Here is a 19023-nt window from a genome sequence, read left to right on the forward strand (position 1 = left end):
AAAACCCATTTGAATTTCTCTGATTATTTTCCCCTTTAAATAGAGAGCTTCAGCTATTGGGCGGTTTGGAAATGAAATAAATAAATAAATAAATAAATAAATAATATATTTTCAAAACAATTTCTTTTCAATGAAATTGAATGAAAAGAGTTTTTAAAAAGTGGGAGAATTTTTGGGCATAGCCAAAGGGCAACACACTATCAATGCTGGGAATGGAGTTACCAGGGCAGATATAATCAGAGGCTCCTTCAAATTCTGAAATACAAAGGCCCATTTCCTGAGCATTGAGGCCCTACATCAAGAGTGAGACTAATTGCATTCTGCCTTTATACCTAGAAATTAAGAGGACAATAGGCTCTATGGCTACTCAGAAACTCCCGAACCTGAAGGCTTCTGAGAACCTGAAGGCTTCAGGGGGTTGGACTTGTAGGCCCCTTCCAACTCTGCTTTTCTTTGATTCCTATGCCCTGCTGGACTGAATCTAGCAAAGCAGGAGTAGTAGTGTACACAATTTTTGCCTCCCCATCCTCCAATCTTGTTGTTGTTTTTTCTAGACAGGCTTTTCAGCCCATCTAGTGAGGGTGCTTCAGAGTGGAAGGTAAGGAGGTGGCTCAGGATAAATCCTATCCTGGCCCCTCTGGTCTCCTCCTTTCCCCACCCATTTTAATACCCCATCCCCATCCTATTTCAGAGATCAATTTTCTGACTGTGTAGATACAGCTGGCATGGTTCCCTCTGCGCTGGCTGTCAGGGATCAGGGTCAGATCTCCAACAACCCTTTATGAGGTCAGAATGCTCAGAGAGGTTACTCCGAGCCATCACATCATCCCTGGGACACTCAACCAGGGACCATAGAATTGCTCTCTTAGGCATTAGCTAGACTGAGCTTTATCACGGGGTGAACCCTGGGATCGTCCCTGTGCGTCCACATGATGCACAGGGGATCCCGGGATCAGGGAGGGATCATCCCTCCCCTGCCCTGGGATAGAGCCCTCCCCTTTGGGCCTGCTTTTTCCATGGTCCCGGGCTGAGCCCAAGACCATGGAACGTGTGACCCATTGCGCAGCTTGACCTGGCTCCGTGTGATTACTCACGCAGAGCCAGGAGGAGCACTGTGCCCATCGAGTTTAGGGTGGAGGAAGCAGGAAAATTAAAAAACAACAACCTTACCCTTAGCGCACAACCGTTTGTGCGCTCCTTCCTCTTTAAAAAAAAAAAAATGGCAGGCGCAACACCTCTCTTCCTGAGGTCGTCGCACCTCACATGTAAATGGAGGAGGGATCTCTTGTTAATCACAACGCGAGATCTTCCCTCCTCCGACGTGGACTTTAAGGTAGGTCTCGCTAAGGCCTTATACTCAGGAAATGGCTCAAAGGATTGATCTGAAACTTAGCCGAGTAGTGCAGGTAAGTTTGAGGTTGATGTCTGCCAATTTTGAAAGTGTAAGAAATTGCTTATTTATATAAGTTTAAAGACTTATGAGTGATCTCAAGCAGTTTGACAACTATTGTCTGTTTTCTTTCTTAGACTTTGCTGGGATTAAACTTTATAAGCCAATTTCAGTTTGCATAGCATCTTCAGTTTGCATAGCAACCATTTGTTGACAGGTCCGGAGGAAGGTTTAGTAGGTTGTGCCCTACTAGCACCAAACCATTGTAGTTTTTATTTGAATTGTGATCCCCCACCCTAGACAATTTTATCCTATGGGAGTTTATAAGAAGCAAGCACAGAATGATCCTGCAGGAGGGAGGGGGCAGAATGCAAGTGTATATGGCTGGTTACTAGGGAGATGAAATAGATGGGGAAACGTAGAACAGATGAGTAGGGAATTTATTATGTCAGTTAAGATTTTAGGCCAGGGTTGGACAACACACACACACCTATCATTTTTGTGGCCCTGCAACGCCACCCCCAAAGTGTTACCACTGTGCCACCAAACTGTTGATGAATTTCAGTAGTACAGAGCCACAGCAAGCCACATTTTCACTTTAAAACAAGATGCAAAGGGAGAATGCCCTGTATTATAAAGCAAAACTGCACTCCTCTGGGTCTTCTGGGAGTGTAATTTTGCATTAGAACAAGGTGTATGCTCCCTCAGCACCTTGCTAAAAGCAAAAAGTGACCTTTTTTCTCCTTGCCACTGAATTTTGGCAGAAATTTGGTAGTGGTGATTTTGGCAGGAGTGAGGGGTGCAGCTCCCAGTCATAATTCAGGGAAGAATTTGGCACACAGACCCTCCAAAGTTTAGGGATAAATAAACAAATGTGGACCTTTAAGTATGACTTTACTCTGTACAGCACCATGTACATTGATGGTGCTATATAAATAAATAAATAATAATAATAATAATAATAATAATAATAATAATAATAATAATAAATTAACACATTATGAAACGCAGGGTTTCCCAGAGCTTTCCCCGGCCCTGACACTCTGTATGACTACATATGGAATGATTGTTTTAACTGAAAATCTAGGACTTCTTATTTGAGAGACATAGCAGTGTGCCTTTCTGTGACATATGGTCTCTTAAGAGGTACATATTCCAAGTTCTTTACTTCATGCTGGCATTTTCAGTAAACTTGCAAGGAGCCATTTCTGCTGCTAAATATACATGCCCCAGAAGTCCTCAAAATAAAGGCCCCGAAATGTACTGGTCCCAAAACAAGAAAGAACTTCTTTTTGTCCCAGAAGATATGTGAGTAAATACATTATTCTTACTTTACAGGTCTACAAGTCTATCAGAGATATTATGTTACTAGGATTTTGTGAAAAACACTTGTCAGAATTCTAGACATTTATGGAATAATGCTAAATTTCCTGAAACAATAATCAATAGTTTATATTAAAATGCATGTATCAGGGTATTCCTGTTTCTTGGAAAAATGTGTTTTTAAAATGTACGTAACAGTGCTCTGTGTGAATTCTTACAGTTCTAAATGGCGTGTGAGGGTCAAAACAGACATTACTTTAAAGATGTGCCTCTCTTTCACTTTTACTGTTGAGTAGTATAATTCCAGGATCCTAGTGAAAGGGGTAAGGGATCTAATCGTGTTTCCCACTATGAGCCTGATGGGGCTGGGGGATTCCTGCAATTTGTATTGCAAAATAGTGATATTTCTATTGTGTTCATCATTTTTATTTTCAGATTGGCCCAATGGGTGTTTTAAGCATAGCCTTGCCAAAATGTAATCAAATTCAATTAACAAAAAACCTTCTGGTTTAATGTTTTGTTAACATCTTTCTATCTTCATTCAAGCTAAAAAATGCTGGGAAATGTATTTTATTTATAGAATGTATTAAGAACATAAGTTGGCTACAGCTGGCTACGGAATCAGACTCAAAGAGTACTTATCAATGGAACCTTCTCAAACTGGGGAGAGGCAACGAGTGGGGTGCCGCAGGGCTCAGTCCTGGGCCCAGTGCTCTTCAACATTTTTATTAATGATTTGGACGAGGAGGTGCAGGGAACGCTGATCAAATTTGCAGATGACACAAAATTGGGTGGGATAGCTAATACCCTGGAAGACAGAAACAAACTTCAAAGTGATCTTGATAGGCTGGAGTGCTGGGCTGAAAACAACAGGATGAAATTTAATAGGGATAAATGCCAAGTTCTACATTTAGGAAATAGAAACCAAATGCACAGTTACAAGATGGGAGATACTTGGCTCAGCAAGGATCTTGGAATTGTTGTAGATCGCAAGCTGAATATGAGCCAACAGTGCGATATGGCTGCAAGAAAGGCAAATGCTATTTTGGGCTGCATTAATAGAAGTAGAGCTTCCAAATCACTTGAGGTACTGGTTCCTCTCTATTCGGCCCTGGTTAGGCCTCATCTAGAGTATTGCGTCCAGTTCTGGGCTCCACAATTCAAGAAGGATGCAGACAAGCTGGAGCGTGTTCAGAGGAGGGCAACCAGGATGATCAGGGGTCTGGAAACAAAGCCCTATGAAGAGAGACTGAAAGAACTGGGCATGTTTAGCCTGGAGAAGAGAAGATTGAGGGGAGACATGATAGCACTCTTCAAATACTTAAAAGGTTGTCACACAGAGGAGGGCCAGGATCTCTTCTCGATCCTTCCAGAGTGCAGGACACGGAATAACGGGCTCAAGTTAAAGGAAGCCAGATTCCGGCTGGACATCAGGAAAAACTTCCTAACTGTTAGAGCAGTACGACAATGGAATCAGTTACCTAGGGTGGTTGTGGGTTCTCCCACACTAGAGGCATTCAAGAGGCAGCTGGACTACCATCTGTCAGGGATGCTTTAGGGTGGATTCTTGCATTGAGCAGGGGGTTGGACTCGATGGCCTTGTAGGCCCCTTCCAACTCTGCTATTCTATGATTCTATGATTTTAAGTGCCATGCTGGATCAGACCAAGGGTCTATCTAGTCCAGCACTCTGTTCACACAGTGGCCAACCAGCCATTGGCCAGGGATGAACAAGCAGGACATGGTGCAACAACACCCTCCTACCCATGTTCCCCAGCAACTGGTGCACACAGGCTTACTGCTTCTAATACTGGAGATAGCACACAACCATCAGGGCTAGTAGCCATTGATATCCTTTGCCTCCAGGAATTTATCCAACCCCCTTTTAAAGCCATACAAATTGGTGGCCATCACTACATCTTGTGGTAGTGAGTTCCATAATTTAACTCTGTGCTGTGTGAAGAAGTCCTTTCTTTTATTTGTCCTGGATCTCCCACCAATCAGCTTGATGGGATGACCCTGGGTTCTAGTATTCTGAGAGAGGGAAAAAAATGTCTCCCTGTCCACATTCTCCACACCATGCATAAATTTGTACACCTCTATTATGTCTCCCCTTAGCCTCCTTTTTTCCAAGCTAAACAATCCCAGCTGTTGTAACCTTCTCTCGTAGGGGAGATGCTCCAGCCCCTTAATTATTTTAGTTGCCCTTTTCTGCACTTTTTCCAGCTCTATAATATCCTTTTTTAGGTGTGGTGACCAGAACTGTACACAGTATTCTAAGTGTGGTCACACCATAGCTTTGTATAATGGCAGTATGATACTGGCTGTTTTATTCTCAATTCCTTTTCTTATAATGCCTAACATGGAGTTTGCCTTCTTTACAGCTGTCGCACACTGGGTGGATATTTTCATCGAGCTGTCCACCACAATCCCAAGATCTCTTTCTTGCTTGGTCACCGCCAGCTCAGATCCCATTAGGTTATACTTGAAGTTTGCCCCAACATGCATCACCTTACACTTGCTTACATTGAATCTCATCTGCCATTGGGATGCCCACTCTCCCAGCTTGGAGAGATCCCTTTGGAGCTCTTCACAATCCCTTTGTGTATTAATGACCTTAAATAATTTATTGAACTTATTAAATGCCTCATAAATAAATTTCTCTTGCTCTTAACATATGCATTATTTAGGCAATGTGTTATGGTATGGTATCCTATGCTATATCTAGTTCCATATTCACTTTTACCTTAGAGCTGAATGGCTGGCAGTGGCAGAGGGCTGGACCTAAGTTCCAGATTTGTCTGTCCATGGGAATAGACCCATGGAGTCTACGCAACTGAAGCAATACACAGCTCAAGCTACCATCAGAAAGTACAAGTATCCAAGTGGCAACAAGTATCATCCACACAGAATGACAGACTTTGAAGGGACCTTGAAATCATCAAGCCCAACACCCTGCTCAATGCAGGGTAAGCATTGGGTCAAGCATTTATTTATTTAATTTATTAAGATTTATATCCCACCTTTTTTCCTCCAAGGAACCCAAGGCAGAATACAGAATCCTCCTCCTCTTCATTTTATCCTCACAACAACAGCCCTGTGAGGTAGGTTAGACTGAGAGTCTGTGACTGGCCCAAAGCCACCCAGTGAGCTTTCATGGCCGAGTGGGGACTAGAACCTGGACCTCCCAACTCCAGTCCACACTGGAGGGAGGGAGAGAGGAAGAGACTTACATTTAAGTACTTTTTGAGTTTATAGCCCAGGAAGGATTTCCATGGCCCCGTTCAGACAACACGCTAAACCATGCTGCTTAACCACAAAATGGTTAAGGTTAATGCATTCTGTTAACCATTTTGTGGTTAATCAGCATGGTTTAGCATGTTGTCTGAACGGGGCCTATGAATCTGACTGGAGAATTCTGCAGTGAGCCAGCAATTTTCGAAACACACAGACTTACAGAAAGATATACTCTTGTATTAGGTTTGGGTGGGTATTTGTTCAAGGGCGCATTAGCACAAGTGCATATTTGCAAATGAACAAAATTCTCATACAAAAAAATTCAATTCCACCAGTGAGCAGACGATGGAACGAAAGATCCTGACAATCCATGAAATACAGAAGGAGTCCATTTGACAAAATCTGTACATCCCTAAGCACAACTCAGCCCCAGAATCAAAACTATGAAGCCCCTGAACTACAAACTTCAAATCCTTTCACTGCCTTTCAGCATCAAGTAATGCCTGAGCTTCCCCATTTTCACCTACATTAGGAAGAAAGGTTCTAACCTAGCCATCTCCTTGATGTGCTAGGTTTCTACAGGAAGGATTTGGAGGAGAGAGAAAGGAGACATCAGATTCCTACCTCCATTCTGAAATGGTAGAGTCTCAGCAGGGCTGTACTACATGATTTTTCTAAATGTAAAATTGCCTGAGAAACTCAAACTTATATGCTTTTCCTTCACCTTGTCAATTTCAGCTGGCCTTCATTTCTCTACTAAACCAGATCCCTACACTCTCTTCCCATTCCCCATCTTGCCTAATTGAGGTGAAATTTATTTGTAGAAGCAGCATATCTAATGGTCTGTAAAGCATCTGGAAGTTGTGGCCAATCCAAAATTCAAGTGGAGCCCAGGAAGAGCAGTCCCGTTTCCTATTTTGCAAGTGAGAAAGACATTCAGCCGTCCCAGCATATAGTTCCTGAATGACCTACTGAAGGAGGGGCTCACCTGCAATACAGAGTGTCCCATCGGACTATTCTCTGAGAGTTCAGCCTCATAAAGCGGCTTCTCAAACTTGGGTGCATTGTCATTCATGTCTAGGATGGTGATGCGTAGGAGGGCACTGCTAGCACGTGGTGGGCTACCTCCATCCTGTACTTTGATGGTTAAATCATACGACTCTGATTGTTCCCGGTCGAGGTTTCCCATCACAATCAGCTGTGGCTGTTTCTCATCTTGGTCCTCTGCCACCTGCAAGCCAAAAAGTTTCTGGGCATCTGAACCGGGCATGAGCTCATAGGAAGATACACCATTGGCACCAGCATCACGGTCCATGGCCAAGGGGATGGGGAAGAGTGCTCCTATATTAGTGTTTTCAGGAATGGCTAGAGTGATGACAGGAGAGGCAAAGTTGGGTGTATTGTCATTGATGTCAAGCACCTCGATCTGCCCCTCCAGCAGACGTGGGCTGTTGTTCATCAGGTCCGTGATAGAAACCTCAAACTCCAGAAAACAAGGCTCCCCTGGAAACAGCTGCTGGCATTCTCTCAGGCTCTCCCGGTCAATGGAAGTCTCTGTTGTATAGATGTCACCGGTCTTGCCATCCACACGCAAGTAGGGGAAACCCACCTCCAGTTTATACAGGTGCCCCACATCTGGGAAGCCATAGTCCGCTGCCAGGCTTCCAATGAGTGTGTTGGGTGGCTGCTCCTCCTGTACCTTGTAGACTACACGTGTCCCAGAGCCCAGGCAGGGAAGCTGGAGGAAGAGCCACAAGCCCAGGCAGGAAGCCAGCTGCTGCATTCTGAAGTGTGGTGGAGCTGAAAGAAAGCAGAGAGAGCAGGGCATTAGGAAGAATACAGATCACTTTTCTACCCAAGAGGTCTTCATCTAATCTTCGCATGTCAGCTGCTGAAGGCTATATATGTAGTGGAGCAGGCAAACAGTTGTATATCCCTCAATGTCTCCTGGGAACAGATGGCATGTTCCCAGCCTTGGAGGTGCCTCTTTAAATCAACTCAGCCCTGATACCAGGCTGGCCACACCTGCCTGTCACTGGAGGCTGCTGCACCTACATTTGCTACACAACTTAATCATCATAGGGAGAACTGTAATTCCTGGAAGCAATACAAAGAAGGAAGAGCCCTGTGTCCTTGGCTCTGTGCAATTTTAGCTGAGCAGGCAGCCCAAACACAGAACTATGAGTACAAGCTATCTCAGTACAAATACGTGGTGTGAGCTTTGTTCCATAGAAATATTCAGAATATTCCATAGAACAGTCCGAAATGTGCATCCACTCAACAAGCACAGAGTACAAATGCACACACACAACCTACATGACAGCAACAGTCTCTTATGCAATGCCTATCACACAAGCCACATATTGCATGCTTTAAAGCAGGTCTTTCCAATACGCATTGCCATAGGAAATTGCTTTTATTTGTGTTTTAAAGGTTAGTACTGATAAAAAATGGAAGTGTGAGTACTGACAGGTAGGTAGTAGCAGGGCTGTGCAGCACCTTGGCTGAATCTCTAAAATCGAGATTCCAAGGCAGTTCTGGGTCAGCCTGAGGTGCCCCGAAGCAGAAGCCTATTGGCACTGGGCCGCTCCAAATGCTGACCTGCTGCCACCTCCTCCTCCTCGCTTCTGCCAGCTGCAGTCATCGATGCCGGCGCATTTGAGAAGAACCATGTACCATGTACCATGTACATGCACCATGTACATGCACCATGTACATTGATGGTGCTATATAAATAAATAATAATAATAATAATAATAATAATAACCAGGCTGCAATTTTAAGATATCTCTGGAGCTCTGATTAGTACCTCTATGGCACCGTAGTTTGTGGCTATAGAGGTAATAATCAGAGCCCCTGCGATATCTTAAAATCACGGCCTGGTTCTTCTCAGATGCGTCGGCATTGAAGGTGGCAGGAGTGAGGAGGAGGCGGCTGCAATGGCAGCAGGTAAGCAGGGAGAGCGGGGAAAGGGAGGCTTTTTTGGGTGCTGGCTGCGCAGCCGGCACCCAGAAAAGGCGAGTTGCCTTGGAGGGCCTGAATCTTGCCTCGGTTTCAGCACCGAGGTGAGGGGGGCAACCCCAAAAGCACCCCGAGATGAATTGGGCCTGTTTCAGGGGCTCCAAAACAGCCTCCGACATGAATCGCGGGGTCCCTGCACAGCCCTAGGTAGTAGTAAGTAGGCAGATTAAGGAGGGTATGGCACACCAGCTGCTAGTAGAAGAAAAAGGGAGATGTGTGCTCTCGTGCTAAGTAAGATTTAAAATATTTAATAATGATTTCTTCAATAAAAAATGATATGTAAATTCAAATAAGACAGATTGACGCATACACTAGCTCGACGTTTCGGGCCCTTAGTCCTTCATCAGGAGCTGCAAACAAATCATATAATCTACCAGAAAACATCTCTTTAAAAATAGACATACTTTTTACATATTATCTTCAATATACAATACAAACAAAGAACAACACTCATACAAGCAAACGCCTTTCAGCGATCAGTTTTTAATCAACCCATCTTTCTCAAAGGATTCCACTGCCATGAACCCAGGGAGCCTATACTATAACTCCAATATTTTTAATGAGCTGTGTAAGCTTACTAGTGCCAAAACACTAACATGTTCCAGCCTCTTTCTATTCCACCTTCACATTGTTTTTCTTCTTTTGAGGTACATGTGGTGAGGCTTTTTGTTCCACTGCGGCTGCAGATTGCAGTTGTGTATCACCCCCCAGGCCCATTCTCAAAATTTATGTCTGATTTTGATTCATGGCTGACCTTTTTCCTCTCTGCTAATTGTTCTACTCTTATCTTGGGTGATTTTAATATTCATATGGATGACCCTCAAGACTCTGCTGCTTTACGTTTTCTCTCATTATCCTCTTCTTTGGTCTGATTCATCCATACATTCCTTCGGACACTGTCTGGATCTTGTCTTCACTAGGAATTGCTCTATTTTGGACCTTTCTGCTGCTGACTTTCCTTTGTCAGATCATCATTTAGTTTCCTTCATGATTACTCATAATCCTCCTTCCTCACATCCTGGTTCTCGCTCTTGTTGTGATTTGCAATCTATTAATTATGAGGCCTTTTCTCAATCTCTAGCCTCCTCTCTTCCTTCTGTCATTTCTGCCATCTCCTTGGACTCAGCTGCCTCTCTCTTTAATTCTTCTTTATCCTCAACTCTTGACAATTTTGCTCCATCTATGACACAGATGGTTCATCCTTCTCAACCCCAACCGTGGCTCACCTCTTTCATCCGCTACCTTCGTTCTTGTGCCTGGGTGACTGAACACGTTTGGCATAGGCAAGGACTGGGCAGATTTTGTCCATTGCAAATTTGTTCTTTCTTCTTTCTCTTCTGCTATTTCCTTGACTAAACAGTAGTATTACTTATTGCTAATCCAGTCCAATGATACGCATCCTCAGCGGCTCTTTGCGTTTTTCAATTCTCTTCTAAAGCCTAGTTTGCCATCTCCCCCCCCGCCCCTCCAGTCTTCTAACAATTTTGCCTCTTTGTTCAATAACAAACTTCAAACTATTAACTCTGACCTTGCCATCTCTGCCCCTCTTCCAGTTCAATTTTCAGTTCCTCCTGCAACTTTTTCTGTGTTCTCTTTGGTCTCAGCTGATGAACAATCTAGAATACTGCACTCTTCGAAGCCTTCCACTTGTTCTCTTGTCCAATCCTCTTCTCCAATCCCTTCTCATGTCTTCATTAATATTATTCCTGTTATCCTCCCCTCCTTGATTCATATTATTAATATCTTTTTGTCTTCTGATTCATTTCATTCTGCTTTTAAACAAGCTACAGTCTCTCCTAGTCTTAAAAGGCCTTTTCTTGATGTTCTTTCTCTTTCTAACTACCGTCCTATCTCCTTGTTGCCATTTGTTTCAAAGATCCTGGAGCGGGTGGTTTACTCTCATTGCCTTGATTTTCTTTCTAGTAACTCTGCTCTGGATCCTTTCCAATCTGGCTTTCGTCCTTTGCATTCCACTGAGACAGCCCTTACAAAGATTACCAATGATTTTCTTATTGCCAAGTTTAAAGGCCTTTATTGTGTTCTTATTCTCCTGGATCTTACTGCAGCCTTTGACATGGTTGATCATGATCTTCTTTTGGATTCCCTTCGTGATCTTGGATTTTGCGACTCTGCCTATAACTGGTTTGCTTCTTACCTAGCGGGTCACTCATTCAATGTGTTGGCTAATGGCTGCTCTTCTTCCTTTCCCCTTTCAGTTGGGGTTCCACAGGGCTCGGTACTTGTCCCATTGTTTTCTTTATATATGTTGTCCTTGGGTAATTATTATTATTATTATTATTATTATTATTATTATTATTATTATTATTATTATTTATTTATTTATTTATATAGCACCATCAATGTACATGGTGCTGTACAGAGTAAAACAGTAAATAGCATCTTATTCAAACTCATGGCCTCCAATATCATCTGTATGATGACGATACACAACTGAATCTTTCTTCTCCGAAACTTTCTCCTGATGTTCGGGATCATATCTCGGCATGTCTTTCAGATATCTCAGCTTGATTGCTTCATCATCGTTTGAAACTTAATATGGCAAAGACAGAATTGCTTGTTTTTCCTCCCAAAACTTCTCCCTATCTCTCATTCTCTATTACCATCAATAATGTTACACTTACTCCAGTTGAGGAAGCTCGTAGTCTTGATTTTATATTTGACTCCTCACTTTCCTTTACTCCTCATTTTGACGCAGTAGCTAAATCCTGTCGTTTTTTCTTATATAATATTGCCAGGATCAGATTGTTTTTGTCTGTCTCTTCTGCCAAGACTCTTGCTCATGCATTGATTATTTCTCGGCTGGACTATTGTAACCTCCTTCTGACTGGCCTTCCTTCTTCTCACATCAGTTTGTTGGTTTCTATTCATCACTGCTGCTAACATCATCTTCTTGGCTCATTGCTCTGATCATGTCACTCCACTTCTGAAATCTCTTCATTGGCTTCCCATACTCCTCAGAATCCAATATAAGCTTCTCCTGTTGACTTTCAAAGCTTGTCACAGTCTAGCTCCTTCCTATCTTTCTTCTCTCATCTCACATTATTGCCCTACTTGTGCTCTTCGCTCATTGGATGCCATGTTTCTTACCCGCCCAAGGGTCTCTACTTCTCTTGCTTGGCTTCATCCATTTTCTCTTGCTGCCCCTTATGCCTGGAATTCTCTTCCAGAGCATTTACGGAACATAAGTTCAATTACTGTTTTTAAAGCTCAATTGAAAACTTTTCTTTTTTCTACAACTTTTAGAACTTGACTTTGTTCTTACTTTTACACTTAGGCCACAGCTAGACCTCAGGTTTATCCTGGGATCATCCAGGGTTCGCCCCTGCCTGAGCACTGGATCCCCTGTGTGTCACCTAGGTGAACAGGTTTGACCCCTGGACAATCCAGGGATAAATCTTAGGTCTAGCTATGGCCTTAGTTTTATTGTCCCCTGTGCCTATTTGGTGCGTTCTCTTCCCTCTCTTACTGTTTTATTATGATTTTATTAGAATGTAAGCCTATGTGGCAGGGTGTTGCTGTTTTATTCTTTTACTATGTACAGAACCATGTACATTGATGGTGCTATATAATAATAATAATAATAATAATAATAATAATAATAATAATAATAATAATTTTTTAGCAGTTGACTTTATGTTCTCCATTCTGTTCAAGCATAGCTTTTGTAAACCGCTCAGAGAGCTTCGGCTTTGGGGCAGTATAGAAATGTAACAAATAATAATAATTCTGACAGGCAATAATTAGGTCTCTTTAATTTCCACATGAGTGTTGTACCAGGCTTTCTTTTTTTTAAATGGAGGCAGTCTGTGCTGGGACACCGCAAGGATTTGCAGACACATTCATGGAAGATGGATGCCTCCAATAAGGAGAAGGAGACATGTAACAATTACAGTACCAAGAGGAAGGGCTAGTCACAAGGTCAGCTACCATGGCCTAGGGATATTGGCAGGTTGTTTTCTCCATACCAACTGGTTCGGAAGACATGATCAGCTGTGGCTTGAATAGGCAACCTGGCACACACAGTAGCCATTTATTTATTTATAACAATGGAGGTACATCTGGATTTTCTACATCAGATACCAAACCCTTAGTGCAGTTTAGGGCGTTATTAGACGAGGCTGTAGCGCGCGTTACCTTCCGCAGTCGTGTCGAGGCTTCCAGATGACGTTCACCAGGATCCGTCGTTATCCTGCGGTGAAGCCTCTTTCTCCCGACTTTAAAAAAGTGAGTTCTAGTGCGCCTTTTCCTGGCGGCCCGCGGTAATTCGGAGTACGTGTGGGAGGATGTGAGGTCACTGCGGTCCGCACTGGTCAGGAAAAGGCGTGCTAAGGGGAGTGGCCAGCGGCTTCGATCAAGCCGCCTCCGCCATTTGCGCCTAGCTCGCCAGCTGGGGCAGCGCGGCGGAGCGGCTTTCTTTTTTATTTCCACAGTGACAATTTGCGCAGGACCGGAGGACCGGAAAAGTGGCTGGTGCGCTGCTGGGGATGGCTGGGGCATGTGCGCCTGTTTTTTCTACTGCAACCTCTGCGTGGATCAGTTTTCGGAAAGTCGGGCATCCCACAGTCCGCCTTCATGGGGAGTTGGTGACTCCTCGCGGTGGGCTGCCACTGTGGCCGCATAATGGCGGTGCTGTATGCTGCCTGTTGGTGTGGGTACCAGGCTGGCAGACGGTAGAGCTGTTTGTGGGCTGCTGCCATGGCTACGGCCAGATGTGGGTTGGCTCCTTGGGATGGGGGAGAGGGCACAGAGGCGGTCATCGGCGGCTACACCTCAGAGGCATGATGGGAGATGTAGGCACAGAGTGCCCATGCAGACGATTGACCTCGGGTCATATTACACCTGCCACGACCCCCATCAGGAAGTGAGCGCATCAATGTTGACCCTCAACAGCACCGGCAGCACTTCAGCTGGCACTGGCACTGCCGCCGCTGCCGGCGGCGGCAGCTCCGGCTACGCCGCCACTGGGGCCGGCGGCGGCATCGCTGACAGCTGCGCAAGTTTGCGGTCTTTCGGACTTGCGCAAACCGTGTGGCGAGCGAAAAAAAAAGCCGCGGCAATCAGGCCGGTGTGGCTGCGCAACTGTGCTCACGGCGGCAGCAGCACAAACGGCGCAAACTTCCACCACAAATCGAAGGCAGGTGTGGATCATGAGGCGTCACGGCTGAACGGGAAAAGCCGCTTTCACCACTCCTCAACGACGGAACACCCGGTAGGTCTAGCAAAGCCCCCAGTCTAAAAAGCTCTCCCTACCCCCTGCTCCCACTTCTCCAGTGGAGTTTCATACAGCAGAAATCTTTCTGGTCCAATCACCATGATGGGGAGAAGAGGGAGAACAATGTGAATACGTGGGTTAGGCCTATAATTCCTGATAGAAATGGTTAATAATTGTACTTTATATTTATAAAGCCCTTTAGAGCATTAATTGTGTTGCAGGAGGGGGGACTCAGCCCCCAACCCCAAGGTTCAGATGAAGCCTGGAATAATTTTGGGTCTGGGCTTGCTGGGCACAATGAAGTACAAAGCTAAAGTGCAAACCTACATATGCAAGCTGGGGTTGGGGAGGAATATCAGCTTGCATTTGTGCTTCCTGGGTAACTAGCAAGCACGGAGTCAAAGCATGCTCACTAGGGTGACCATATTTTGGCCTCCCCAAGGGGGCATGCCAACCAACATGCCCAGCCCCCAAGGCCCACCCAAACATGGTCACATGTCTGATTTCACAGCACACAAATCTGTTCAACAAAACATATTAATGTTAAAATCACTGGAATAAAGAACAAGTGAGACATTCAATGTATCTGAAATTAACTTCACTCATTCCTCCTTTTGTAGCTTTTGCTGTACTTTTAAGTTTTTGCTATACTCTGTGTGATACAGTCTCCCCTTCCCTCAAATATCTTTTCTGACTGCAAGTCCTTTACTGGATGACCATAGTCTCACCTTTCCTAACATTTAACACTCTTTCCCCATCACCTTTCTCATATCCATACTCACAGATTTAGCATACTGCTACCACTGAGCAAATGAAGCAGTTGACAAGTACAGAAAAATCTAGTACAACAAACAAGCAAACAAGCATTCAGAAAGAGTATAAACTACTAGTCCCCTGCAAACATAAGCCATGGAACAAAATGGGCTAAAGGCTAACACTCTTAGCTTGTTTCAACTTCAACCAGACAAAACAACAAAGAAAAACACACCTACCTCATTGACATAGCAATACCTAATGACAAAAATGTTGCAGAAGAGGAAAAGAGAGGAAAATATACACCACTGGCTATGGAAGTTAACTATGGCAACAGGGAAAAGTTACAATTATTCCATTAGTCACATCAGTCACCAGCATCACATCATTTTTTTAATTTATTTTTTAAAGAAAGCCTTCAGAAATTAGGACTATCAAAATACATCCACACCAATATCCAGAAAGCAGTTATTCTTAAAATATGTTAAGTTGTCAGGAAATTTCTGAATCAGTAAAAGACAGCATGACTTGGCAAAGCATGTTCATCTTGAAAAACCAAAACGATCAAGAAAAGGGTTAAATAATGATGATGTTATTATTATTATTATTATTAAAAATTAACAGGGTTATTATTATTAATAATAATAATAACCCTGTTAATTTTTAAAAAGTTTTAAGAAGGATGAACAATTATCAGCAATTGTTACAAAATATATGTCATACCAATTATATCAAACAATTGGAGAAGAAGGTCTATGGGTCAAAATATATTATTTAAAAAATGAATTACTATCTTCTAGCACAAGCTAGAGTTGCACTTCCTCCTTTGCACTATGGAGCAAATAACTCAAGCAAGTGAGCCAAACCACTTACTACAGAGGATGGTTAAAAACATCTATATCTATATCTATGTTTGGGGAAATTCTGTTCATGACTCAAAATTCCTGATCCCAAGTATGATGACCCAGCAAAGGTTTTAGGAATGCTTTACATATATAATGAAACCTGCCACTCTTGGAACTACCAAAATGGAAATCAGAAGTTGCTTGCCTGACCTGATACTTGACTAAATCTCATCTTCTTTTTTGAAACTGCTTCAGGATTTGTTCAAATCAGTAAATAAATATTGTTAGTAAGTCAATTCATACATAAATATATTACAATGTTCTTCTCCAACAAAACAATAATAATTAAAAACAAATGGGTGAGGCAACAAGACAAACTGCTCTGAAGCCAGTTTTCTGTTCAAGCAAAACCCGTTTTCCAGAAAGGAAAGCCAATTCCCTCAAACCACCTCTAAATAAATTCTAAGAAAATTAATTCATTCAAATTCATTTCCTATAAATAGGAATATCACCTCCAAATCACTCCCAACTCACACACAGAAAACTACAGGCCTCCCCCCTCCACACACACACTGCAAACATGCACATGCATCCATTCATAGTCAAACCATGCACCCCATTCAAACATCATCACATCAATACAGCCACACACTGCCAACACGCACAAAAACACACACACACACACTCACACTCACACTCAGGATCACCAACCCCAAAACACACACGCACACAGAGTCATAAACAAACAACCATGCACCCCATTCACTCATACACTCTCTCACACACCTCTCTTACCTCCTATGCTTGCTTCTTCTCTGGGAGGTGAAGCACAGGGAACACATTCTTCCATCCCCTCCCGCTTGCTGATCCAGGCCTTTCCTTGGCCAGCACAATCACGCAGGCCATGAAAAGGCCCAGATTGGCACTGGGAAGGCTGGAGGATGCATTTCCAGAAGTGCTGGAAATGCATCCTTCCAGCCCCTCCCAGATACACAGAAGACGTGTGCGCCCTTCTCCCACCCTCGTAAATTGAAAGGGCCTCTTAAGAAGCCCTGATCGTCACAGGCAGGGGGAGGAGGCCGCACTTCTTGGGCCTCCGGAAAACCAGATAATATGTGTGTGTGTGTGTGTGTGTGTGTGTGTGGAACAGGAGCGCCTGATTTCCCCAGACATTTGGGGGGAGATTAAAATCTCCCCCCAGACCACGGTTGGGGGGCAGGATTTCTGGACTCTTCTGGAGGAAAATGGGCATCTGGTCACCCTAATGTTCACCATCCTCTCTCAAGCTCTGAGCTAGGAACAGAGCAGGTGCTTGTTTTTCCAATGCATGGGACACACACACACACATACACCCGCTCCCGACTTTTCCTGACCAGCTCCAGACTTTTCCTGACTCTGCTGTTTTTTGGAGGTGCCATGTGAAGTCAGGGGCATGTCCTCTCCTGTTGTGGGAAAGCATGGTTCTGGTAACAAACCAAACAATGTTTGCTAAAACTTGTGGACTACTGTGTATATCTATATTCAGATGAATTAGGGATTCTTGTTAACCTTTTTGGGCCCATTTGTAGGGTGACCATATGACAGAAAAAAACTGGATTTGTCAGGATTTTTGGTAACAAAACTGGGAAGGGGGGGAAATTATGAAATTTGAAGAAAAATCTGGATTTTTCCCATCTTCCCCAGCCAAAGGGCAGCTCTACTTTAATGGGAATTAACAAAAATGCTTTTAAAGATAAAGACACGAAACTTTGTACAATGGTAGCTCTTAGGTAGGGCTTTAGTCATACCAAGTTTGAAACAGATCTGTTCAACCGTTGATTTTTAGGATTTTTTTAAAAAATTGAGGTGTTAAAATTATTTTTTTTAAAAAAATGTTATTTTTAAAGATAAAAAGATGAAACTTGGCACCATGATTGCTATTAGGAAGGACTTCAGCTATGCCAAGTTTGAATCAGATCTGTTCATCCATTTAGGATTTGCTTAAAAGTTTGAAGTTTTAATATATATTTTAAAATGACATTTTTAAAGGTTAAAGAGCTGAAAGTTGGCACCATGATAGCACTTAAGGAGAGATTTAGCCATGCCAAGTTTGAATCAGATCCGTTCATTCATTGATTTTTTAGGATTTTTTTTTTAAAGTTCAAAGTTTTAAAATTATTGTTTTTAAAACTGCTGGAGCCATATCCTTCAAACTCAAGTTGTCAAACCTCCTCTTTGGGGTCTTGCACATTGAGCAGTTTCAGACCTTGACATTAAGGGGATCTCCAGTCTTTAGGTAAGAAGTGCTGGGCACCTTTCCTATTGCAGATTTGGTGGGCAGTTGGGTACCTGGAGCTCAGCAGAGGCAAGGCATCCACAAATCAAAATGTGAGAAAGGAGAGGTCAGTCAAAGCAGCCCATAGGCAAAACAGAATGAACCAGAGGCCTTTTTCTCAAAGTTCCACATCATGGGTGATGAAGGGTCATCCTTAGAGAAAAACTCTCATGACCAACAGTCATGTGCCATTCGAGAGAGAGGCTCTCTTCTTTGCGGATGCCCTGTTGCTGCGGATGTTGGAACCTGGCATATCATTGCTTTGCTTCACTACTGCTTCCCTTCCACTTCACTTTGTATACTTGTGAGCTAGGCTCTGTCTGCAATGCAGAACATTTGAAGTGCATGTCAGAGAAAAATAGATTTGTGGCTTTGGCTAGCTGGCATATCTCTTAGAGACAGAGTTAGACTGAAGACACAACTCAGAGATGGTTGTAGCGGAGCCCTGAGAGTCTGCTGTACCACACAAAGCCTTTTTATTTTAAAAACAAGAGTCATCAGATGCGACCAAGCTATAAGCTGTCGCCCTACCCCCAGCCACAGGGTACAAGTGCACAGCCTGGCTGGACCATTGGAAGACTTTGGCAGAGAGAGAGGGGGTGGGGGATTATTTGAGGCTGCAGATGTTGGCTGGCTGGCATAAGGCAGAGAGAGGCTGAAGGCAACCCAGATGCACCAGTAGCTTGGCCCTGAAGCTGGCTTGCCACGCAGAGTGTTTTAAGGGTGCATCAGAGTTGAGCGGTTGTGAAGGAGAAGAGGTGGAGGCGGCTGGTGGCAGAGTTTTTTAAAGTATTGGGGAAAAGGCAGGATACAAATAAATATAATAATATTAATAATAATGATGATGATGATGTAAGTCACCAGACATGACCAAGCAATAACCTGCAATAAGCAATATCCCAAGCCAC

General features: G+C 43.5%; 1 protein-coding gene across 6 annotated transcripts in view; it reads right to left on the minus strand.

Annotated features, from left to right (window-relative positions):
• PCDH1 (protocadherin 1) overlaps positions 1-19023 on the minus strand; it is a 185903-nt gene that overhangs the window by 150158 nt on the left and 16722 nt on the right. For all 6 annotated transcript variants that reach the window (XM_063130036.1, XM_063130038.1, XM_063130039.1 and 3 more), the window contains exon 2: positions 6938-7749. In XM_063130036.1, coding sequence (XP_062986106.1) covers positions 6938-7732 — 795 coding nt within the window. In that variant the 5' untranslated portion in view covers positions 7733-7749. The remainder of the gene's footprint in view (positions 1-6937; positions 7750-19023) is intronic.

Source organism: Elgaria multicarinata, chromosome 7 (assembly GCF_023053635.1).
Source record: "Elgaria multicarinata webbii isolate HBS135686 ecotype San Diego chromosome 7, rElgMul1.1.pri, whole genome shotgun sequence".
Taxonomy (NCBI): domain Eukaryota; kingdom Metazoa; phylum Chordata; class Lepidosauria; order Squamata; family Anguidae; genus Elgaria; species Elgaria multicarinata.